A 26,237-nucleotide genomic window follows, 5' to 3' on the forward strand; every position below is an offset into this window, starting at 1 on the left:
ATCAATTTAACAAATATTTATTTAATAGCAGCTATAGGCTCAATGTTGAAACAAAGCTTCTCTTAGTGAACAGAAGACTAGCCTAGGAGATAAGGAGACCTGGTTTGAAGCTCTGCCTCTGACACATACTGGCTATGGGACTCTGGGGAAGTCACTTAACCTCATGGCGCTGTAGGCAGGACCATAAATTTCAGAGGTGGTGTTGGATATGCAATGGTAGAGGGAATTTCTTCATGGGGTGAATGCCTATATATATAGGCAGCTAGAAGGCACAGTGGGTAGGCTGGCTAGGTATGGAGTTAGAAAGACCCAAGTTAAAATCCTGCTTCAGACACTTACCATGTGATTGGGTAAATCACTTGACCTCTATTTGCCTGTTTCCTCATCTGTAAAATAGGGATTATAATACCACCTCCCTTGCAGGGTTGCTGTGAAGATAAATGAGATGTTTGTGAAGTGCTTAGCATAGTGACTGGCACATAGTAAGTGCTATATAAATGTTAGCTATTGTTATTATTATTATTATTATTATTATTATTATTATTGTTATTATTATTATTATTAGGTAACTCTCTAAGACTGTAAGTGGAGAAGACTGTAAGTTGGATATGCAATGGTGAAGAGAGTTTCTTCACCTGGAGGAGGCCAGCTAGGTAACTAGGAGATGCATTGTGGATAGTGTGCTGGGCCTGTAGTCAGGAAGTCCTGAGTTCATATCCTGCCTTAGACACTAGCTGGTGACCTTAGACAAATCATTTAATGTCTCATCAGTTGTAAAATGTGGATAATAATAGCATCTGCCTTATAAGATTGGTGTGAAGATCAAATAAAATAATATTTGTAAAGTGTTTAGCACCGTGTCTAGATCACAGCAGGCCCCTGAAAATGCTTGTTGTCTTTTCCTTCCCTAGGCCAATTAAATCACAGGTCTAGTCCCTGTTAAACCCCTATGTATATGCTCAAAGATGGTATAAAAACACAGATATGACACAGATCCTGTTTTAAAGGAGTTTATAATCTAGCAGGGATAGGAAGGAATAGATAGAGACTTTACCATCTTCCTGATCTTTAATATTTTTTATGGTTTTTTTGTTTGTTTGTTTGTTTTTTGGTTAGGCAATGGGGTTAAGTGGCTTGCCCAGGGTCACACAGCTAGTAAGTGTTATGTGTCTGAGGCCGGATTTGAACTCAGGTCCTCCTGAATCCAGGGCTGGTGCTCTATCTACTGCACCACCTAGCTGCCCCCTGATCTTTAATATGAATAGTCCCTAAATTTCTATTCTTGGGTTCTTCCTCTTCACATCTCTTGGTAATCTCATTCATTCACGTGGCTTTAACTCTTTAGCTATCACTTCTGTTTAAGTGACTCCAAACATCTATTCACCCATATCTGTCTTTGTCTCTCTTCCTTTCCATCACTCCACCTGGATGACTCACTGACATCTCAAATATAACCTGTACCTGATTCTGACTTTATTATTTCTACCTTTGGCACCATCATCCACCCACTGTTGAGTTACCTGATTTTTCCTTTGACTCTCCTAATTTGTTATTATGTCTAGTTGACTTTACCTTCATGGTATCTCCTTCTGTCTCTCTTATTTCTATTCCCTTCTCTATAGTCCCACTGTTACCATCACATAATCTCCTAAGAAGTCTTTCCACCTCCATTTATTCTATCTCTAATCCACCTGTTGTGTTGCTGTAAACCTGAAGAAGTCATGTCTATAAAGAGTGACAACATGCATATTCCCCTTTTAAAGAGTAAAAGATGACAACTTTATTGGCACTTTGAATAGTATAAGAAGTGTATTATAACTAATGTACTAATAACGTGCCATAAATTTGTAGAGCTTGTTAAAGCACAATTCACATTTTCATATGTTATTCATTTTCACGTCTATATGACTCCAGGGAATACATTGTTTCACCATGGGAAATGAGGAATTGGAGTGTATATTTATACACAATGATGAGGAGTGGTTCTTTTACATTTAGGAAGTGTTAATTTAATTTATGCAAAATTATTTGTATTATGAAATCTAATTATTGCAATTCCATGATCAAAGTCTATCTGTACTATTGGGAAAGCACAATTTAAAACAGATGGAACAGATTAAAGAAGTGATTTGGAAAATCCAAATAATTATTTTTTGGTCCTTAAAGATAATTACTGAAAAAAGATACTGTTTTGTACACAGACTAGGATTTTGCTCATGCAGTTTGTCCAACCAGATGTCCAACCATCTCTTCTCATAAAGGACCATTTCTACCATCACTTCCTCCCTGTTCTTTAAAGTATAATGCTTTTAGTCTGTTCCATACAATTTAATATTTAATCGCAATATTTAAATACAATATTGTATTGATATTTAGTTGTTTCATGTATACGTTTTGTCTCTCCAACTAGAATATAAACTCTTTGAGATCAGGGATCAGGTCTTATCTTTAACCCCATAACTTCTAGCACTAGCTGGGCATAGAGGTAATGATCAATACCTACTTGCTGACTCATGACTGACACTGCCAATTATGAATTAAATTATAATAGTAGTTATATTTAGAGGCAGATAGGTGGCAGAGTAGACAGAGCACCGGCCCTGGACTCAGGAAGACCTGAATTCAAATCCGACCTCAGACACAAAACACTTACTAGCTGTCTGACCCTGGGCAAGTCACTTAACCCCATTGCCTAGCCCCAAAAAAATTTAATTAAAATTACATTAAAGAATTAAATTCTAATTTTTCAGTTTGATAATAACAATAACAACTCTTACTGAGTCACAAAAAGCAGCCACTTCATCCACTTGGCCAAAAATCTGTAGAAAATTAACAACACAAAAATAGTAGCAGAAAAGTAACTTATTCTCATTAATGTTTTTATCATGATCTCATCAAAAAATAAGATAAAAATGAGATGAGCAATAATGATGAGGAGGATAACATATCTATATAGTCCCCACTATATAGTGCTTTGTGGTAGAGAATGTGTGGAAATATTGTTTTTGTTCTGTTTTTTGTTTTTTCTCAATTTGGTTAGGCATTGGGGTTAAGTGATTTGCCCAGGGTCACACAGCTAGTAAGTGTTATGTGTCTGAAGTCACATTTGAACTCAAGTCCTCCTGAATCTAAGGCTGGTACTCTATCCATTGTGCCACCTAGCTGCCCCGCATGGAAATATTACTAAATATGAATGCTTTGCAGAAAAGGAAACTGAAACTTCCAGAGGATGTGACTTATTCATAGTCACATAGCTAGTACATAGTAGAACCTGAATTTGAATGCAATTCTCATGACAACAAATGCAATGCTTTTTCTGTCACAGACACACCTGCTAATGCTCTAGGCTCTGGATATGTTTGCATCTTCCTCTTCCCTGACCCCTCACCCCTTGTTTAATTCAAGGTACTGCTTTTTCCCATGTAGAAACTACTGGATGCTCCGATATACCATATATGGCAGGTATATTACATCTCTGTTCCCCAGAATATTGGAATGACTCCATGGAGAGAACACTAGGACTCAATGTGCATACACCTTTTCCAGCTAACTCACAGGGTGCTTACCTTTGTGTTTCACCTCAATCCTCACCTCTCTTTGCAGCACCTAAATCAAGGTTCAAACTAGGACAAACCCAATTCTCTAAGAATCAGTGTTCAAATTCAGGTGCAAATTTCTTGGAATCTATACCCAAACACACCCTCATTTATATTCACTGACAATTTATTTCTCTCTCTCTCTCAGTAGTATTCTAGCATCGTCTCAAAGTGGTATCCCCTCTCATACAAGTATTCCATTTTCATGCTTTATATATACTCAACTGCCACTAGCCAGATTCCTACCTAGCTTTGATTCACTGGTTACCAGCATCAGGAGAGGGCCAAGCAAGTGGTATGGTGGATGTGGCACTGGGCCAGGCGTCAGGAACTTGCTCAGTCATGTCCAACTCCTCTTGGCTCCATCTGGGGTTTTCTTGGCCTGAGTTCAAATCTGGCCTCAGATACTTACTGGCTATGTGACCCTGGGCAAGTTCCTTAATCCTGTTTGCCTCAGTTTCCTCATTTATATAATGAGTTGGAGAAGGAAATGGCAAACCATTGCAGTATCTTTGCCAAGAAAATCTCAAATGAGGTCACAAAGAGTCAGATGTGGCTGAAACGATTGAACACAGCATCAGTAGGATATGCTGAGTGATCTTTTAGGACCATGATTAATAATTATGGCACACTCTGAGCCCTTTTTGACTTAGGCACATAGCCGTTTGCTCCCAGTCTTTATCACTTCCCACTATGCCATGCTGCTTCAAAATAGTTGGCAACAAGTCAAGTTTTTGGAAATGAAAAATTACTCTGTCATTACACAAACAACTAGACTATTAAATTCATCTTCAAAAACTGTCTTAGCTATGATGTGGCGGAGTTAGCATTTCAATAAGGGTGGTAACAATTTCACAATATGACTTTTAATGTTCACATAAGTCATAATTTTCATGCCCAATTGTGTATGTGGTATATGTGCCTATAACCACAATTATACTAAATGAGATGTCAGATCCTCAGTTGTCTGATTAATCTGATAAACAGATACAGCTAGGAAATGTGAAATCTGCAAAGCAGATTATTTTTTGGTGGTGGTGGTGGTGGTTTTCTGCAGCAATCAAGTTAAGAAATAGTTTTCAAATACATTTCATTTTTGTGTATCACACACATTCCATATGTGTGAGCATATTTTTATATTTATAAATATACATGTATCATATATGTACATATATGTATATATATATGCATATATTATATCAGTGTTTCATTTACTTTACCCTACAGATGAAAAGACCTTCTATTACCTTGTCACCTTTAAGATCACTAACATCAAATATAAAGAGAAATATGGAAGAAAAACTTCAAGAGAATTTGTAGAGCGGAGTCACCAGATTGAAAGAATGGTAAGCTTAATTGCCTTTGTGAAATGTTATATTAGCCTTAGGACAGTGCCTGCTGTTTGCTTCACTTTCAATGATCCTTAGCTTAGCAACACACACAGTATAGAACTTATAAATGACACATCATTTCTGCTTATTGATTTCTACATCTTTATGCCTGTTATGTTAAATAAGGAAATAAAGTTGTCTGATTCATTCTGACACATTTTGCTAAATGTCTCTTATGTGCAAAGCACCATGCTAGGAGCTAGGGTTATGAAGATAAAAACAAAATAGTCCCTATCCTCAAGAAGTTTACAATTTTCCTGAGGAGGTGTCAAGATCAGATCTGTGTATAAGCAAGTTAATTTTTAGCTGTGTGGAGGCTAGATTGGAGAAGGAAGTAGTAGTTGCCTTACGGGGTAGGTTTCTTGTGTATCTCTTTGCTAGAGATTGCTAGACATTCATTTCATGGGTATTTATTTATGAAGTACTTAATGTATACAGGCTCCTGCCATATTCACACTAAAGGGGACATCGAAAAATATAAGATATAGCTCTTTACTATTAAGAAACTCGTAAGCCTAGAGATACAATGGTATGCAAAGTTAAATAAAAAATACTGTAGATTATATTATTGTGCCAAATGGTTCAACTGGATATTCAGAGTTTTAGAGAAAGATCAGTGGTTGTGGGCTGGGGGATGGTCAGAGAGGGCTTCCTGGAGGGAGGCAGGGCCATCCTTCAAGGCTCAGTTCAAGCCCTGTCTCCCTGACTAGCTGTGTGATCCCTTCTTCAATCCATCCTCCACACAGCTAAGAAATTACATTGCTTATACACAGATCAGATCTCAACAGTTCCTCAGAAAAATTGTAAGCTCCTTGAGGACAGGGACTATTTTGTTTTTGTCTTCATAATCTCAGCACCTAGATTAGTGCCTTGCACATGAGACATTTAGTGAAATTTGTCAGTCTGGGGGAGACGTGATGAGGATCTGAATTAGGGTGGTAGCTCCATATGGAGAAAGAAGGGTACAAATTGGAGAGGTGTAGTAAAGTAGAATTAGCAAGACTTGATAACTAACAAAACAAAGAAATTGAGGGAGAGTGAAGAATCATGTATGGTTCTAATGTTATAAGTAAGGGTTGTATAAGTAGGGGAAAAGATAATGTCTTCAAAAGAAATAGAGAAGTATAGGGAAGGGAAGAATTAAATTTAGACTTTTTATGCTATTTATTGTTGTTATTATTTTATTACTATTACTATCACCACCACTACTACTACTACTACTATTATTATAACTTGTTCCTTATTCTCTTGGACAATGATTTCCTCTTTCTGGACAGTATACTTTCTGGAATTATGGCTTTCTGGAAATATGGCTGGAATTGGACCTGATATCACAGGTGCTGATAGAATGTCTTTAGGTTGAACACAGTAGGTAATCTGTATTGCCATTTCTTTTTTTTTTAGCCAGAGAAGGGAATGACAAACCACTCCAATATCTTTGTCAAGAAAATGTTACGGTTGATGTTAAAATGCTAAAAAGACATGACGTTGGAAGATGAACCCTCAGATCAGAAGGGCCTGGCATACTCAACTCAAAGAGTTGAACACAACTGAATGACTGAACAACAAAAATATTACCATTTAGTGGAAGCTAGGGCAGTTGTTATGAAGCTTTCTAATTATATTTATTTTCTCATTATTATCCATTTTGAAAATAAGAAACATTAATTTTTCTCCTTGGGATGTTCTTAGATCCATGTCTTATCCAGCCCAATTGTAATTGATTTGAAATTGAAGAAATGTTTAGCCTGAAAGAGTATTTAAGAGTATTTTGTCTTCCCAATCCCAATCCCAAAAATGCATATGAATATACCCTACACACACTCACACACACACACACACACACACACACACACACACACACACACACACACACATATATATCTTTTTAAAGTTCTTTTCTGAAGCTTCATTTTGGAGTAAAAGTGTCCTACATTCTCAAAAAACAAATGCTTTTGCAGCTTTAGGCCTTGCAGACTTTATCAAGCTGAAAAAGTTTTACATACAAGCCTGACAATAGACTTTGTCATCTGAGAACTAAGTTCACAAAATTTGGAGGCTTTTTCCCCAACAATTCATAAGGATCATTTAGTAAGTAACAGAGGGATTGAAATCTGCATCAGTGGAAGGAGAACCCATATCTACAAAATTGCAGATTCTTGAAATATCAAAGAAATATTTATTTGTCTCAGAATGACTTCTCTCAAACTTTAGAGAGGTATCTTCTATTTCTAATTTACTGTGTTTTGGTGGACAAATCTATGATCAATTATTATCTGTAGATTTCAATTGTATTCTTTGTCAGACATTGTCTTTTCAGACTGATGCATCCTAATCTTTTTAGCTAGTTCTCATTCAACAGCAATCCTATTTGGACTTGATCTAGTTTTCTATTTTTTTAACCATCACCAAAAAACTTTAATGATTATGACTTTAAATATCTTTTGGGGTCTGTAAGTACTATTCTTCCTTCATTCCTCCTCTTTTTTTTTTATTAGGCCTCTGTTTTCTTCAGATGAATTTTGTTACCTCTTAAGAACCCCCTTGGTACTTTTACTGGTGTCACACTTTGGTTTGGGGCCAGACTCATGATATCATCATAATAAGAAACTCTTCCTAAGGAAGATCCCTAAGCCAATGCCAATGTTTGTCAACTCCAAGTCTTGCCCAGGCACCAAGAAGTTAAGTGATTTACCCCAGGTCACTAAACCAGTTTGTGTGAGTTGTGGGACCTTACTCCAAAGCTAGTTCTTTATCCAACATGTCATGTTGGCTTCTTGGTAGAGCACTAAAACTATAATTTAGATATGTCATCCCTTTTTGGTATGGCACAACAGTGATCATTATATTTTCAATTATTTACATCATTAGGTAGGATTTTCAGGTGTATGCTATATCTTACTCCTTTTGTATATTCCCATCCTTTAAAATACGAATTCAGGCTACCCCACAGGCTGCCCAATCTGAGGGGGCTCAGTTGAGAAATAAGTAGCTGCTCAGGTCCAGTTTTTATTTTTTTATACCAGTAAGAGAGAGTAATGAAGTAATACTTCATCTCTTAATTCAAGTAAGTTTGAGACTACATTTATTGCACAGCTGACCTCAGGCATGAGAAAAAGTAGCAGGTATGTATCATTTAAGAAAGAACTCACTACTCAAAAGACATCAGGCTATAGCTAATACCTGAAATTCCACCCTGAGAAATCCATTTATGGTCACTGAGGGATTCTCCCCTACTAAAATGCAAATGCCCCTGGGAAGACTAACATTAAAATTTATCATCTATTAATACTTCAGCATGAATCAGTTTATCAGGTCTTCTCCCACCTGACATTCAACTGTTAATAGGTATGTGCAGAATGAAACCTATAACTGACATATTTTTACTTGAGAGGGGTGGGTAGAAAGTTCTACAGTCTGGCCTTTTCAATAAAAAGCAGCCCTGTACAAGATACCACAGTGAAGACATCTGAGGAAAGGGAGAGTGGGACACCAAGATTAAGAAAATGGCATAAAGACTAAAAGGGATAAAAAGAGAAGTGAAATGGACAAATTTTACCTATTTCATAAAGTTGCCTAAGGCTACCTGACCATTACTAATTACAACCTTTTATTGAAAGTTCTCATTTGACATAAAGGAATTTGGTATACTTCAGAAAATTTCCCCTGGCTAACCTTTTCCTGACCCAGAAAATCTGGCAACTTTGCTGTAAAACAACATTCAGTGTGTTATCATCAATTGCCCTTGAAAGTGTACAATTCACAAAATTCAATGGAGAAAAAACTTATTTCCAGTTTAAAAAACACATATAGAGCTATTGTCAGAGTTAATGGAACATATAATATCAGCCAATCGGTGGCCTTTCTCCAGAGACCTGTATTGGTTCAAACACTTATAATAAGCCCCCTAGATGGCACAGGGGATAGTGGACTGGACTTGGAGTGAACAAGACCTGAGTTCAAACCCAGCTTCAGATACTTACTAGCTATATGATCTTGGGCAAGAAACTTAATCTCTGCTTGGTTTCCTCATCTGTAAAGTGGGAATAACAATAGCAACTAACTTCCTGGGTTCTTGTGAAGATCAAATAAAACAATATTTATGAAGTCCTTTGTATTCCTTAAAGCATCATATAAATTACAGCTATTACTATCTTATACCAGGTAGGGCTTCCAGTAGGAAAGTAGATAGTGTAAGTATTATCTTCATTTTATAGATGAAGGAACTGAGAAATGAAGTGATGTGTACCAAAGCCATTAAGACAGGATTCAAATGAAGCCTTTGTGGATCTCCCAAGCATCAAGGATGTAGAAAAACATAACACAGAAAAGAAACTTTGTTGAAGCTACTGAATAAACATGAGGCTATTACCATAGAAGGCAAATATGAACCTTCTAAAAAAAAGTAGCAAAATTCAGTGGAAGAAAGAGGATCTGTGGATATCAGCAGGTACAAGGAAATCTGCTACTGGCTCCCATATTAGTTGTGATGGCCAGTGGTTCCTTGAGTGACCAAGACTAAGGGGCATGTCAATCTGATATGATCATTTGAGTAATGTACTGTCTTATTGGGGCAAGAATCTGTGGTAAGTGGTAAGTGGTAAGTGACAGATTTCTTAACATCTAGCCATTTCTAGCGATTCATGTGACAGCCAATGATACAACTATGATATATCAGACAACATTCTAAAAATTATCAAATTCTGGGAAGGAAGGGTATGGACGTGTAGGTAGGTGATTAAAGACAGATCTGATAGAAGAGGCTTTTATGCAAAGTGAACAGCTAGCAGAGAAGATGATGCTGGTGAATGGGATTTAGCTTTCTGGACAGTGGCTCAAGATATAATAAGGTTGGGCTATTAACTAGAGATGAACTATATTTAATGAGTATTAGTTACACAGAACTGTCCTGGAGACTTCCTAATCTGACCAAAAATACTTTGACCACAAATTATTAATTCAAGCATTATAGAGAATAAACACATACGACAAAATTTATAACAATGGAATTAATCAGTAATTTAGAGTAAAAAACATCTAATTTCAGAGTCAGAAAAGATATTCATGATTTCAGATGACTGTGCTATAAATTCAACTTAATTTTTAAAAGAAAAGTTAAATATCTTATACAAAAGAGTTTGATTGGATAGAGGAGATAATGACATAGAATGGTGCATCAAGAAAGTAGACAACTGTGTGGAGATTCAAGAACCTGGGGACAGAGTACAGTGGTAAGGTTAAAAGGAGGGAGAAATTGAAGCAATGTAAGAATATACAAAACACGTTCTCCCTCGATGGGGAAAATAGTATGATGAGTTCTTGATAGATAATAACTGACATTTATGTAGTACTTTAAGACTTGCAAAATATGTTATACATATTATTTCACATAAGCCTACCAACAATGCTATGAGTACTACTGATATTATTATCCCAGTTTGCAGAAGAGGAAACTAAGGCTCAGAGAGGTTAAATACTTGCCTGTGGTCACACAGACGGGAAATGTCTGAGGTGAATTCAGGTCTAATTGACTGTCAGTCTAGCAATCCTTTCACAAACTGACTGTCTACAGATCAAAAAACTGGCTAAGAGGTAGAAATTAATTGTTACAGGAGACTTCATCTATCTGGACATCTGTTGGAAGTCTCTGATTAAAAAAAAAAAAAGTACAGAATCTCAGAACTGAGTGGGAACTCAGAGAATCTAAACCATACATTAACCAGATTATCTCTTTGAAGGAAGAAAGCTGAGTGTATTTTCTTAATACATGAAAGCTATCTCCTCCACCTCTTGTACCTATCATACTGCCTGTGAAAAAGGTACTATCTTTCCAGTCATATTCCAGTCATGACTCTCTTCACACCATCTTGGTGATAACTATGAAGTCTTGAGTCTCCTTGAGCTAGGAACTCAAATTCATATTGCCTGTTAACCATACTTGGTGTATTTGTAAATAGACATCTGAGATAATGTATTTTTATTATTGCCTCTTTTCTTGGGTTTTATCTTCCATGAACTCCTGACTGTATCTATAGACATTCTTCTTTTTAAATTGCAGATATTATCTGTGGTATCTAGCTTGATATACAGTTTTCTCTTTTTTTTTAGTTGAAAATTCTTTTGATTATATTTGCAAGATTCTAGGGAAATACATTCTTAAGAGCTCTTTTTAGGTACATTCTTGTCCTAGGTTCGTGGAACTCATTCTAAGGGTTTGAAAGTGTATCAGACCTTTAAAATATTTAGCCTCAAATGTTCTTTAAATGAATAGATATGTGGCAAATGTTATCCCATGCAACTAAAAAAAAAGCCTAAGTCACAGTGCACATATATTCAGGTGGAGTTTATTAAAAGAAATTAGTTATTGCAGGAGAAAAATTACAACTGGCCAGATCTTGGGTGAATAGCAAGTGCAGTGGCAGAAAGCTGCCAAGATAGTCTTGGCAGATACTTCCAACTTAAGGAACAATTTTTCCAGGCCTGTAGAGCTTGTGGTCCTCTGCCAGACATCCTCATGCTGATACATGTGCCAGCATCCACAGGAAGGTCTAAGGATGAATCTTCAGAAGTGATGTGATTGAAGCTGGATCGTCCATGATTATAGAGAGAAAAAGTTCTGCTTCTGATGTCAGCTCTTTTAAGACAACTGGTCTTCAGGTGTTCTGGACTATTTGTGAATGCTAGTTGGCCAGGTAGACCTGCTTACCTTTGTTCTTAGACAGTTTTCTTTCCACTCATGAATTGTCTGTGAGAAAATCCGACCTTGGCATGTATTCAAGAATGCCAGTGACTTTAGATCTGGGTACCTATGTTTAAGGAGAAAACTAGGATGAATACACACACACATACGAACGCGCGTGCACATGCATGTGTGTTAGAAATTATTCAAAGTGCTTTAAAGAAAACTATTAACTCTTAAAATACAAGCAAAAAAGAGATTACTATTCTTAGTAATAATAATAATACATCACAGCAACCTTGTGAGGTAGGTGCTATTATTACCCTGATTTTACAAATGAGAAAACTGAGGCTGAGAGAAGTTAAATGAGTTGTCTCCCATCACACAGCTAGGTACTGAGACAGAATTTGAATTCAGGTCTTCCCTACTCAAAGTCTAACACTCTATGTATTATGACACCTAACTGCCTAATATAAATATTTCTTTTGCTTAGTAAAGAACTGTCTCCAAACTGGGAGGTAGGGCAGGGGGGAGGAGGAAGGAACTAACACTTGAAGTTTCAATATACAGTAAGTAGTAACAAAAAGAGAAACAATAATACAGGCTGAACATATCACCACCTCATCTCTATAGGTAGCATTCATATGCCAGTAGCATCTCAAATCATAAGATAGGTCAAAACAATTCACTGGCATTCCCCAAGATAATTCCATCTCTATCCAGGAGCCTGTCTTTCCTATATTTTAAGCTGTGTTCCATAAATCCAAATCCTATTCTCAGAAACCATCTTCATAATCCACTGTTACTTTACTTTCTCTATTGTATCCTCTGTCTTCAATCAGCAGTAGCAGAGATGAAAATTCCATCCATGCCATAAAGTCCTTAATTTCTCACCAAAGACTTCACTATCCTCAACAATTCTTCATAGTTTCCTTCAGACTGTTTCATTTGTGCTCTCCTAAATCACCAGAAGTGAATAGAAGTCATCTAGACTGAGCTATCTTGAGAGGTTGTCTTTCACACCAGACACACACACACATATACACACATATATGTATGTACATATGTATGTATGGATATATGGATATCAGCTCAGGACACTTTAAGAATTTGAAGACTCGATTGCTAATCCTGTTGATTTTGGAGAACTTGTGGAGAATGTGGGAGAGGTGCCACAGGGCTAACGTTAACAAATCAACCCTGATGAAATTTTAGAATGATGTTTTCCCAGCAGAATTTGTGTATTTATCAACACTTTGGAAGAACAGCATTGATCTCTACAGACCAATGTTGATTCATGAAGAATAAGTCCCACTATATCAAGCTCTTCTCATTCCCTTTTCTAAAAGGACTAGTAAATTAGTACAGCAGGGAATTGCTATGTCTTGTGGAGAAGGTAGAAAGATTTGAGAAATAGTTGAAATCATTACTGATTGAATGGTCATACCCAAAGAATATCTAATAATTGACAAATGTGCTAGTAGGGAAGGATATTCCTAGTGGCATGGTGTAAGACTATAGTCTTACTCCTGTTCCCTTATATACAGCTTTCCGAAGATTTGATTCTAAAATAACACAATTTAATAGTGATAACAGTAAAATTGTTTGCTTTTAAAACATCATCTGTACAAATATAGGATGGAAGAGATATGGCCAGATAAAAATTCATTATAAAAACAGCTGGGGATTTTAGTGCATTTTAAGTTGAATACAATTCTGTGCTGATTAGTCAACCAAGAAAGTTAATGTGATCTTAGGTTGCATTTAAAGAAATATACTGTCTAGAATAGGAGACATGTCAGTAGTCTTGCTTCTGTTCTACCATGAGGTAATGTGTTCAGTGCTGGGCTCTGCATTTTTGAAGGGACATTGATATTCTTTAGCACATTCAAAGCTGTACAGCCAAGATGACAAGGAGGCTTGACACTTGAACGCAAATCATAGGAGAATCAATTGAAGAAATAAAGAATGTTTATTTTTACAGCTGGTGTCTCTGATAAAAACCCCTTTTCTAAACTATATGAAGAACTGAGTCAAATTTACAACAGTACAAGTCATTCCCTAATTGATAAATGATCAAAGGATATGAACGGGTAGTTTTCAGATGAAGAAATTAAAGCTATCTATAGTCATATGAAAAAATGCTCTAAATTAGTATTGATTAGAGAAATGCAAATTAAAACAGCTCTGAGGTATCACATCACATTTATCAGATTGGCTAACATGACAAAACAGAAAAATGATAAATGTTGGAGATGTGGGAAAATTGGAACACTAATGCATTGTTGGTGGAATTGTGAACTGATCCGGCCATTCTGGAGAACAATTTTGAACTATGCCCAAAGGGCTATAAAAATGTGCATACCCAGGGGCAGGAAATGAGGGAATGAAACTCAAAGCAAGTTAAGCATTGATAAAAAGAAAGGGGTCAGGGAAGATCAAGAGCTTTGGATGGAACTTAGATGGAACCTAGATAGGCAATGAGCATGGGATCCAGTAGAAAGGAGAGAACGGATCAGGGAATGCTGAAGGGGAAGCGAAGAGCAAAAAAAAGAGGTTTATTTTAAGGTTTTGATTTGGGCTAGTTCTGTTTGTAAGAATCTTTTTAGATTAAAATCAGGGCAAACCTGTGGTAGAATGGAAAGAAATCTTCATCAGAAGACCTGGGTTCTAATCCCTGGTGTGTTATCTATATAATCTTGTGCAAATTACTTAATTTCTCTGTGCTTCACTTTCTTAACCTGTATAATGAGAAGAATGAACTAAAATTTAGTCAGAGGTGTCAAACACACCGTGAGCTGCACCCAACAGGCTTGAGTATGTCCTGAGCCAGATTAAAATGTAAATAGGGAATGTTTTACAAAATAAATGAAAAGACAATAGAATATAAATAACATTAATATGTGATTTTCTAAATCAACTTTAGGCCTGCAAAGATCTTTGTATATGGTTTAGTGGCCCCTGTTTCTATTTGAATGTGACATCACTGGACTAGATGACTTTCAGATTCCTTAGAGTTCTTAAAATGATCCAATGCCCTTTCCCATCTAGACCTACCTAGAACTGTGGTAGGAGATATCAGGGCATAAAGCACTTGTACAGAAAAATGCTAAGCCCAAAATGAATTTACCATCTAATTAGGAAAAGGAGATAAATAGTAACTGAACAATATAAAAGAATGAATAGTGGTTCATTATAACAATACAAGAAAAATCATAAATGAATGGGTCAGGCAATATGATTCCAAAGAGAGGAAGGTCATTGTGTGCTGGAACAATTCTGAAAGGACTCACAGTAGAGGAGATTTTTTTACTTTACTGACTTTTTTTTACCCTCTGGTGTGTACTTACACCATAGTTATCTTGCACTAATGACATGAGGACCGCAGGGCTTAGAAAGCATCTTTTCATGGGTGTACCTTGTAGACTTCTCCAGCTATTAACCTGAGACTAATGATCTTCTTAGAATACTTAATCCCAAAGCAATTGCAAACTAGGGGAAAGCTTCAAGTTCAAACTTGCAACAGGCAGTAACTGGGTGTGTACAGTACTATTCAACAAGAAATATTGCTTTAAAGATGTCACTTGGTCTGTTGCTCTCTTAGTTCAGACCAGGGCTGGATTTTCGAAAGAACTGATTTTGATGGGAATGATTGTTCTTACAGCCATGAGCCCAGAGTCTGAGATACTGTCTTGCCTGAAGTAGTATAACAGCCTAAGTGTAAAGTGACCTTATTCATGACTTTGAACTGAAACCATCAAAGGAGACGATTGATTTATGTGGATAGTGTCAAGATCTGATCCAGGACAGAACAGTATGTAAGGAACCATTGACTTGCCTGGAGGAAAAATGTCATAAACATTTATTATATTAGCTCACAGATTGGTAGCAGGAATTGTAAGTGACTTTAGAACATGAACTTCTGCCTCATCATAGCCTTTATGAAGCCAAATGGGGCAATCTTGGAACAGATAACCCTATTCATGAGGTTCAGATAAAGAGCAAGTAGGCCTCAAGCTCTCAAGGAATAGTCTCTACTCCCCAAACTTACACTGTCTTACCTTTACTTTTATGGAAAGGAAGAGCTGGCTATCATAAAAATTACCTTTGTTCTAACCCCAAATATCACACAACCATGTTTAGACTCTGCCCACTCTTTATTGAGGTAGATAATTTAAGTGGTCAATATCAAATGCAGTTAATTCTTTGATTTTAATGTTTTCTGAGAATTTTCTACAAATATGGTTGGAAGGAAATCTTGCCCTTCCCTAGCCCAGAGTTTAGAAAAGGGATGTTTTAAAGTCATTGGCCACTTTTCTGATCTTACTTTGGTGGTAGATGAGAGGCTTCCAGGGAACCTGGATAGTCCTGGAATGGAGCCCCTCTAACTATTGTCTCTCAGGCTGCCACTCATTCCTTTGGCTTTATTGTTGTTGAGTCATAATTGGGCTCCCCTGATGTCTTATTTCTGCTTGGTTCATTCCAATGATTTCTACATTTTCCACTCAAATCTAATGTACTAATTTGCTTGATTTTTTAGAAAGGAAGGTAAATTATATGTTAACACCTCATGAAGTGTTAGCATAACTTCATCTGTTTGGTGAAGGGGCTCAAAGTCTTGCCATCTGTCTCATTACTTCACTCTTAGAACTCCTGGGCCTTTCCATTTGATCTGAGTTTGAATTTTCCTTGAGTTCAGTTCAGGAATTCTTAACTTTTTTTGTGCCATGGATCTCTTTGGTAGTTGGGTAATACCCATGGACTTTAATACTACTCTAGTGGGTTGCCTATGTTCATAATTAAATAAAATGCTAAATTTCATTTTAAAATGATTGAAAATAAGGATGTAATTTTTCCCCACCAAGTTCACAGACCCTCTGAAATGCGTCCACAGAGCCCACATTACGGACATTTAGATTTTTTTATTGGTATTTCTAGCATATAACACAGTGCTTAATAAATGTTTTTCATTCATTCATTCAAAAGGATGGATCCCCCATATTCTCCCCATTCCTCTTAAGAATCCACTCTGCTTTCTCTTATATACCTACAATTTCAGGAACTTTCTTCAGCTTCTTGCAGTAACTTGCAGTAATTCAAAGGACTCAGGTACTTTTAGGGAATTGTGAAACCTTGCAATCCCATCAATGACTCTGGTTCAAAGGGTTGGACAAAAAGATATTTACCTTACTACACTAAAACCAATTTATAAGTATGATCTCCGTTGTAAAAGGATGTGGGGAAGAGTGATGACTAACTTTCAAGGTTCCTTGGAGTTCTATGAAAGACATTCCTTTGTCAACTACCTTCTTAAGAGCACAGGGATGGAAAATAAAGTCTGTAAATTTATATGTAGCAACATATTCTGGATTTGAATAGCCTGCTTTATTGTGAGGATTCTCATAACAATGTTGAACCAGGAATGTTACCTATGATGTTGACACTATGTTCTCATTGATGCATATTTTCTCTTATTACTGCTGTAAATGCACTAGGAGGTCATTTAATTTCATGATTACCTTTGTGCAAATAGATTTACAAATAAATTGGTATGTGTGAATAAATAATTCCATTTGCTTAGCTCTCAAGTTGAAATGATTTACAAACTATATTACAACTGTATAATTTGTCTTCTTCTGTTATCTTCTATTAATCTCAAGCACTATCTGATCTTTTTTTTTCCTTAATAAAACAGATGACTAAGATATTTCGACAGTCATCTCACAAAGGAAGATATATCAAATCCCATGTTATCAAACTGAGGTATGTGAAGCTGGTTTTCTATCCCTGAACATTTGCCATTATGATGAAATTAATTAATCATATGTGACTTGCAGCACAATAAGGTTTGATATTGAAATTACTCTATCCTATGCTATTGCTTTCATGGAAGTTGGAATACCAACTTGAACATACATGGCTTTGTCAGATACTGGATTCAAAAATAAATAAAAATGGACTATTATAATAGAAATCTCCCATGAATTAAAATATACCTACCCAGAAGGAATTATTGTCATTGGTCTGCACCTCTGGGTACAGATTCTTTTGCATTAGAGAGACTGACACTGTATTTAACAATTAAGAACCTCCCCCCCCACCATATGTCACTTTTAAAATAATTCCGTATGATTCATATAAGTTGCAGGTCTTGTGGTACATTTATAATGATTTAATTCAAATGCTTATTTAAATAAATAAATATTTATTTAATGTTTAATTAAATAGTGTTTATTATTAATTTCCAATCTTTCAGCAACACAGAAATTACATAAAATATAGTATCTTTTTATTAATATTTAAATCATCCATTCTCTACTTATCATATGAGATCATTTTTTAGATTTATGTCCCACATTTCCTGGGTCAATTAAAGGTGAATAATAGATAGCTAGCAACTATATAATAGCTAGGAGCTTTACAAATAAGGCAACTAAATAGTCAGTTGATAGATCACCAGACCTGAAGTCAGCAAAATGTAAGTCCAAATCTGACCTCAGATGCTTACTAACTGCATGACTCTGGGCAAGCTATTTAATCTCTTAGTTTGCCTCAGTTTCTTTATCTGTAAAATAGGAACTATAATAGCACCTACCTCCTAGAGCTGTGAAGATCAAATGAGATAATAATTATAAAGTTAGTACTATATGAATATTAGCTGATATTAGTAGAAGTATAGTATATATTTTATATTTAAGGCCAGATTTGAACTCAGATCTTTTTGACTACATATCCAGTGTTTTAGCCACTGTGCCACTGGGGTAGTAAATGTAACTCTTGGGATAGAGTTAATGATGATGGAACTGTCATATTAACTTTCTCTTTTATTTTGTCCATGACCTACAGACCTGATAAAGATGGTGTGAAAGTCGTTATGTTGTTCCTTTTTCGCTACCCTTCCTCAATTGACAAAGTAAGAATTAAGAAAAAAATTGGAAGTACACTATATCAGGCCCTGAAAACCAAAACATTTTCTTTGGCCATAAGTAATCCTTCAATTAAAATCACACGTAAGTGGCTCCCTCCTATAACCTCCCAGGCTTTATCTTTGTTTTTGTTTTTCCATGTGATTACTTTTGTGTGTCATAAGAATTGGGGTCATCACTTGCCTTTCATCAAGAGTTTGCCACCAAAAGTGCGTTTATGTATGTATTACTCCTGAAACCATAATAGAGCACTAAGTCAGTTTAGTTTTAGGGTTGAGTTACTCAAATGCTAAAAGTTTATTAAATAATGGTCCTTAAAATGTTTTACCTTTAGGAAGCCCAATAACATGGTACATGAGGATAAAATTATAGAGAGAACCTAGGTTACTTCCTAGTTTAGCAGGGCTTTTTGATCATTTTGTCATTTATTACTCACAATTCAAAGATGAAGATGATTTTTTGCCATTTTGATACTTAGTGACTTGATTTTCCTTGAAGTCACACAGCTAGTTGGTAAAAATATCCAGATTAATAGCCAGCAGCTTATTATTTAAATATCTCCAAGCTTCTAGAAGGCATCATCACACAACTAGAAAAAAATGAAAGATCATCCCCTTTAGATTGAAAATTCTTTGAGGGCAGATACTACACCTTGTTTTTCTTTATATCCCCAGAATACCTTGCACACAATAGACACTTAATAACTCTTTAATTTGGTGTTAACCTATCTTTGTTTTGTGTCTCTGAAGTCAAATTAAAATAGTATATTCAACAGCAGCAAAACTTTAGCCTTTGATTAGCTCTCTAATCACTTTTCCAAACCCAAGATTGAACTATGTAAAGGGGGGAAGGTTTATATCTCAATCACTGAAAAAAGTTCTGTCTCCCTCAAGGTTTTCCAGATTCCTAGTGGAACTTGGAGCAAATGGCCAAGACCTTTAGCCTAGAAATCTACAGCCAGTCATCACTTTTCAGTTGTCTAATCCAAAAGATCCCAGGGGGCCTTTGGGAAAAAGTCCCTGGGCTCCCCACAAAGGGTATCGCTCTAGAAGAGCCTTACAAAGATAAATGACGTTCATAATGGAGAACCTGAAGTAATGCAAGACTCTGAAAGCCTTTTCCAGTCATCAAAGAAACATGAAATTGACCATAAGGCCTTAAACCTTAAAGAACTAGATAGATAGATAGATAGATAGATAGATAGATAGATAGATAGATAGATAGATAGATAGAGATAGAGATACAGATGCACATACAGATACAGATGTAGATATAGATATAGATATGTGAGTGCCAATGATATTAACCAAGCACAGTTTTAGGGTTGAACATTTTTTTATATCAATTCTTTGAGAATTGCTTAAAATAGGTGTTGTATCTATGTTATTTATCAATCAGAATGTCTGAATCACTAAAACACCACACTCCAAACCTAGTTACAGCACAAAAGGTTATATAGATACATAGATAAAATTGTATTATACAATGTATATGCATATATATTTATACTCACCAAACACATTCATATTAATATAAGTGGATGATGACAAAGAGGAAGGATGTCTAGGTATGCCCCTATGAAGCTTGGACCTATTCTAACCACAGAAGGGATCTGAGATATTGGGACAATAACACTGTGGTTCCCTACTTTCTATTATTAACACACATATGTGTGTTATGTGTGTATGTATGTATTTATGTATGTATGTACACACACATGAAATATATATATATATATATTATATTATATTATATATTGTTCAGGTGAAACATGAATTCAAGGGAAACCTTAAGTGGGGAAAGAGGTTATAAAAACTTCAAACATTAGCCTGAGGGATCTGTAGGGAAGAAGGAAGCAATGGTCCACTTTGCCTTGGTGAAGGGGGATGGGATTGTGCATTGATTTTACAGGAAGATATTCAGGTTCTTTTTAGTATGAGCTGGGAAAGCAGCCTCATTCCTGGTGGCTGTCTCCTCACCTAGATCACTACCTCAGCAGCAATGTGACCCTCAAAGATCTGGGCTAGGGACTAGCATTCCAATTTGCCCTACCCATTGGAAAACTCTGGTCATGTCATCTTTTTCAGAATTCTAGTGCTCAGTCAAGAAACCAAACAAAACAAAATGACAGTTTGATCCCTATCTAAAATGAGAAATGCTTTGATTTGTACTGATCAGACAGAACTTTTATTTTGTTCTTTTCTCTGATAACTTGCTGATAAATATTTCCTATCTTTAGCTCTTTTCAGTAATGATTTTTTTTCTTCTGATAACAAGTACTCCTATTGTTGAGCACTTGAAAGAAATCAAATCAAATATCATAGGATGTAGCCTTAATCTGACCTGATTCTATGGACATTTCATTTGTTTTAGCCATTGATTCTATGAAGACAAGGGACCTTCTCAACAGCCGTAAGTTTAAAAGTATATTTAATTTTTCTACACCATGATCCATAATTGATAACAAGGATGAGAAATAGAGTGACATTGTGGATAAAAAGCTGACATCAGAGTCAGGAAGACATTAGTCAAGTGTTTCCTCTGAGAGATAACTTGGGAAAGTCATGTTTAATGTTTCAAGCAATTCTCTGAAACTTTCACATACAGATAAATTGACACTTGTGCAGATTAATCAATTAATGAATATGAGGCAACCATGTGGTACAGTGGATAAAACTCTGCACTCAAAATCAGGAAGATCTAAGTTAAATCCAGCTTTAGACACTTAGTTGCTCAGTGACTCCACGGAAGTCATTTAATTTCTGCCTGCCTCAGTTTCCACATGTGTACAAAGGTGTACACATATAATAATAGCACCTACCTCCCAGGATTGTCATGAAGATAAAATGAGATAGCATTTGTAAAGCACTTTTCAAACCTCAAAGAGCTATATCAATGATAGCTATTATTAATGGAGGGAGCTTGCACACTAGAAGTTCCCCACACTGAAGAAAACATAGGTCCAGTCCCCTCCTCCCAAAGAAAAAAATAATAATCTATAACCACAGCTAATGAGTAAAAACTAGGGAGACCTTTTAGACTGGCTCCATCTCATGGTGATTTGGGGCATATTCTTTATGTTGAGGAAAGAGGCAATTTTGTCTATCACTCCAGGTCACGAGGGGGAAAAACAGCAGAACTTTTAAAATTTTCTATATTTGAACTTGAAACTTTTTAGCTTTGATGAAGTGTTGTTTTTTCCCCCTGTCTCTTAAATGTCTGCTTTACCCCTCCCTTCAATTTATTCTCCAATATAACTGTCTCCAATGAAGCCCCTATCCCTGGAAGACATTACAAATTCATCACAAATTTATAAACCTAACTTGGGGAAGATGTTCCTCAGCTGCTTTCCTATCACTCTATTCTTAATTTACAATAATAGAGATAACTCAAAATGCTATTTTAAAAAGGCTTCATTCATTGATTCACTTTAAAATTGGGCTTTCTCAGAGCCAGCTCAATATCCTATCACAGGCAGTGTGAAATCAGCACTTAAAAATGTTAGCTATTGAACTAGATCTGCACTATTTTAAAATTTAATGAATCCAAAATATAACAATATAGGATGGTGGAAAAAAACATTTTTGCTCTTTTCTTTCATTTAATTTTCATTCAATTTCATGTCAGAGACCTTGAGTCCGAGTCCTGGCTCTGCTATTTACTACTTTCATGAACCTGGAAATGTCAGTTTCTTCATCTGTAAAATGAAGAGGGTGGACTAGATGGTCTCTAATGTCTCTTTTAATTCCAAAAATCCAGGGCAGCTAGGTGGTGCAGTGGATAGAGCTCCAGCCTTGGAGTCAGGAGGACCTGAGTTCAAATCCAGCCTCAGACACTTACCACTTACCAGCTGTGTGACTATGGGCAAGTCACCAAAAAGCAAAAAGAGAGAGAGAGAGAGGTCAATTCTAAAAATCCCATCCTATCCAATATTAGAGAGGATTGTTCCCAAATTTTCTATTGACCAATAGAAAATACTATAAGGTGCTTTCCAAGGCCAAATACCATGGATGGGAAAATAGGGCCAAGGTTGACCTCTCTGGGCCTCCATTTCTTCACCTATAAAATGATGGGGTTGGACTAAGTCCCTTCAATTTCCAAATACATTTTAAGGGAGAAGGGCATAGGACTGACCAGATATGATGCCGATGAATACAAATCAAATGCATATTGATGGATGTTTATTGATGAAAATAATCAGTCTCACTGTGCTAGGTTGTGGGATACGTACGACCTCATCATCCCTGCCATTGACATCAGCTTCAACAACTGAGAGGATAGTCATGGGAACTACGGCTGCATTAGTAGGAGAGTGGCCATGGCAAGCCAGTCTCCAGTTAAAGGATTCTGGCCATCAATGTGGCGGCAGCTTGATCAGTAACACCTGGATTGTGACTGCAGCTCACTGCTTTCAGAAGTAAGTTCACAAAGGCTAAGGTATAGCAACTGTGACCTTCAGTAAGTTATTTTCTGTTCAGCCCTCAGTTTTCCCATCACTGAAATGAGGGGCTTGGATCAGATTCTCTTAGATCTCAAATAGTTCTAACAATCTATGACTCTATTACTTGTCTCTTATCATCATTATCTGATATCCATTGGGTGGGTAAAGAATAGAAAATCTTATCATCTCTACATGTACCTTCCATTCCAATCAAATTGGTCTCATTTTTCCTTTCATATATTATGGTCATTCTTCCAGTCCTACTCTCCCTCCTCCACACTACTTTCCTCCCTTCTCAAAATGCCTTTTTCTCCTCCTTTTCTAAAGACTCATAGTACTTTAGTTGTACCTTCCTTATGACTTGGTAGAGCAGAGGTACAGTGGTATTTCCTTGCCTGTTAAATTACAAAGTCCTTGAGGACTGAAAAAGCATTAAAAGCAGTTACTGGTATAGTATTATACACATATTGGAGTCTCAGTAAATATTTATTTATTATATAATTTTGGAAATTATTTGGTTGACATAAATCTGGGAGGGATAGCTAACATATTGGATTACAGAAACAGGATCAATAAAAATCTTCACAACTTCTATGAATTGATGTTAACCAAACCAAAGAGAGTAGGAAAATAATATACACATTATGACAATGTAAATGGAAGGAATAACAATGACAAAATTGAAATGAAATGCTGTGATATTTAATGACCAAGCTTGTCTCCAGTGAGGAGGAATAAGAATACTTTTCCCTGTCTTTGCAGAGATAGAGGATTATGGGTGTGTAATACTGTATCTCATGTGAATTAATTGACTTGATCGATACATTAGTTAGTTTTACTAAATGTTTTCCCTCTTTTTTAATTCTTTGCTATAAATGATGTCTCCCTGAGAGGGAGAGGAAGAAACATATATCAGAAAATAAAGTTGATGTAAAAAGAAAAGAAGGGCAGCTAGGTGGCACAGTGGAAAGAGCACTGGGTCTAGAATCAGAAAGACTTAACTTCCTGAGTTCAAATCGAGCTTCCAACGCTTATTAGCCATGTGACCCTGGGCAACTCACTTAACCTTGTTTGCCTCAGTTCCTCATCCGTAAAATGAGCTGGAGAAAAACATGCAAACTACTCCAGTATCTTTGCTAAGAAAATCTCAAATAGGGTCATGAAGAGTCAGACACAACTGAAATGACTAAACAACAATAAAAAAGAAGAATTTTTTTTAAAAAAGCTCTTGATAGGCTGGAACATTGCTTCCATTTAAATACTATTGAATGTAATAGAGGTATATGTAAATTAATACCCTGAGGTTCAAAAATAAGTTTCACTAGTACAAGATATGGGAGTCACAGAAATTCTTTAAAATGATCTGAGGGTTTTAGTGGACAATAAGGTTAATGTGAATCTATAATACGATTAGGCACCCAAGAAAGCAAATGATATCTTATTCTCCACTCACAAAAGCTTAGCATTCAGGAATACGTAGGTTTGCTATTTTCTGCCCTGATCGGACCACATACAGAGTACTGTGTTCTTTTTACTTGATTTTTCATACTCATTAAAAGGACATTGTTTTAATTTTTTTAATGGGGATGTGGAAGGGAAAGAAAATAGATGTTTTGTTAACAAAAAAAATAAAATTTAATTTTAAGCAATGTTTGTGTATTAGAGTTATGTCAGGCAATTATAAATGATAGTGAGTTCTGTGATAATAGTCCAGTTCTGGTAAAATGTATTGGTTGAGTTCTCCTGGATATTTTGAGATTTCTACTTGAAAGTTAGGGATTTGTCATGTTAGTCCATGAGAGATAGCAAAAGTGTGTGTGTGTGTGTGTATGTATATGTATATATGTGTATATGTGTGTATATATATATATATATATATATATATATATATATATATAATTCTAGTTACAAGGTCTTGGCTTGCTAAGCATTTGATAGATACATACATTTTATGGATTGTAATGATGTTACACAGTTTAAACAATTTCCTTGCCTGATCTACAATTATCACTAAAGCTATCCTCCTTAAGAATATAAACTTATTGTAAGCAGGGGCTATTTCTTTCTTTGTATTTCCAGCATCTAGGAGAGTGCCTAGAACATGGTAAGTGCTTAATAAATACTTATTGGTTGATTGATGGATAACCTTCTATAATTAGTCAATGATTTGGTCCTGAACTGCTGTCTTAAACCCAGGAATCTTCACAAGCAAATCCACATGATTCAGTAATTTATTTGAGGGATCGCTGTTAATAGAGCATTGGTAAATTCATGCAGATATTGCACACAGAAAGACTTTTGAATCCATTCTTGGATTTTAGTAATTTCATAGGCTTCATCTACAGTTAAATTACTTTCAGTTACATGCAGCAAATCCAATGGTGGGTGCCTGTTATAAGCCTTGCCTGTTGCTTGGTGAAGTGGTATCTGTTCTCAAAGTATTTCTGTAGGTCAGAGATTCTCAAAGTATGGTCTATGAACCTTTGAGGATGTCTGAGACCCTTTCAAAAAATTTGGGAGGTCAAAGCTATTCTCATAAAAATATTTTGATGTTATTTGGCTTTTACAACTATATATCTGTGTGAGGTCAGATTTTCCTTGTATGCAGCTTCAACCAAAACAACTTATCACAAGTTGAATGCAGAAACAGATATAAGAATCTAGCTGTCTCCTATTAAGTCAGACATTGAAGAGATTTGCAAAAACATGTAAAACAATGCCACTCTTCTATTTTTTTTTTTGCTTTGGAAAATACAGGGGCTTTTTGGCAAAAATTTTTATTCATGTTAATGTGCAATGAATTATTATTGTTATTATAAAAATATTTGTTAAAATTTACCATCTTTAATTTCCAATAAGGCAAATATTCATAGACATAACCCATAAGGAAAGAAGGAAAAAAAGCATTTATTAATGCTTTTTACAGCCAGACATTGTGCTAAAGTGCTTTAAAAATATTATCTCATTTGATTTTCATAATAACCCTGAGAGGTAGATTCTATTACTTTCCCCATTTTATGTTGAGGAAACTGAGGCAGAGATTAAGTGACTTTCCTGGGAATACACAGCTATTAAGCGTCTGAGGCCTGATTTGAATGCATATGTTCCTGACTCTGGTACCATTATTCTATCTACTATTTCACCTAGCTGTCTCTAAAAAAAAGGTTTTTCGTAGTCTTCAATTATTTTTAAGAGTATAAGGTT

At 35.9% G+C, this 26,237-nt stretch overlaps 1 protein-coding gene across 1 annotated transcript in view; it reads left to right on the plus strand.

Annotated features, from left to right (window-relative positions):
* The window catches only part of TMPRSS11F (transmembrane serine protease 11F), a 102,340-nt gene that overhangs the window by 65,673 nt on the left and 10,430 nt on the right, over positions 1-26,237 (plus strand). Inside the window, exons 5-9 of the mRNA XM_078148856.1 lie at positions 4,824-4,942; positions 17,362-17,429; positions 18,513-18,676; positions 20,966-21,004; positions 22,808-23,009. Of these exons, the coding sequence (XP_078004982.1) occupies positions 4,824-4,942; positions 17,362-17,429; positions 18,513-18,676; positions 20,966-21,004; positions 22,808-23,009 (592 nt within the window). The remainder of the gene's footprint in view (positions 1-4,823; positions 4,943-17,361; positions 17,430-18,512; positions 18,677-20,965; positions 21,005-22,807; positions 23,010-26,237) is intronic.

The sequence above is a fragment of the Phascolarctos cinereus genome, unplaced genomic scaffold (assembly GCF_003287225.1).
Source record: "Phascolarctos cinereus isolate Bilbo 61053 unplaced genomic scaffold, phaCin_HiC Scaffold_9;HRSCAF=440, whole genome shotgun sequence".
Taxonomy (NCBI): Eukaryota; Metazoa; Chordata; class Mammalia; order Diprotodontia; family Phascolarctidae; genus Phascolarctos; species Phascolarctos cinereus.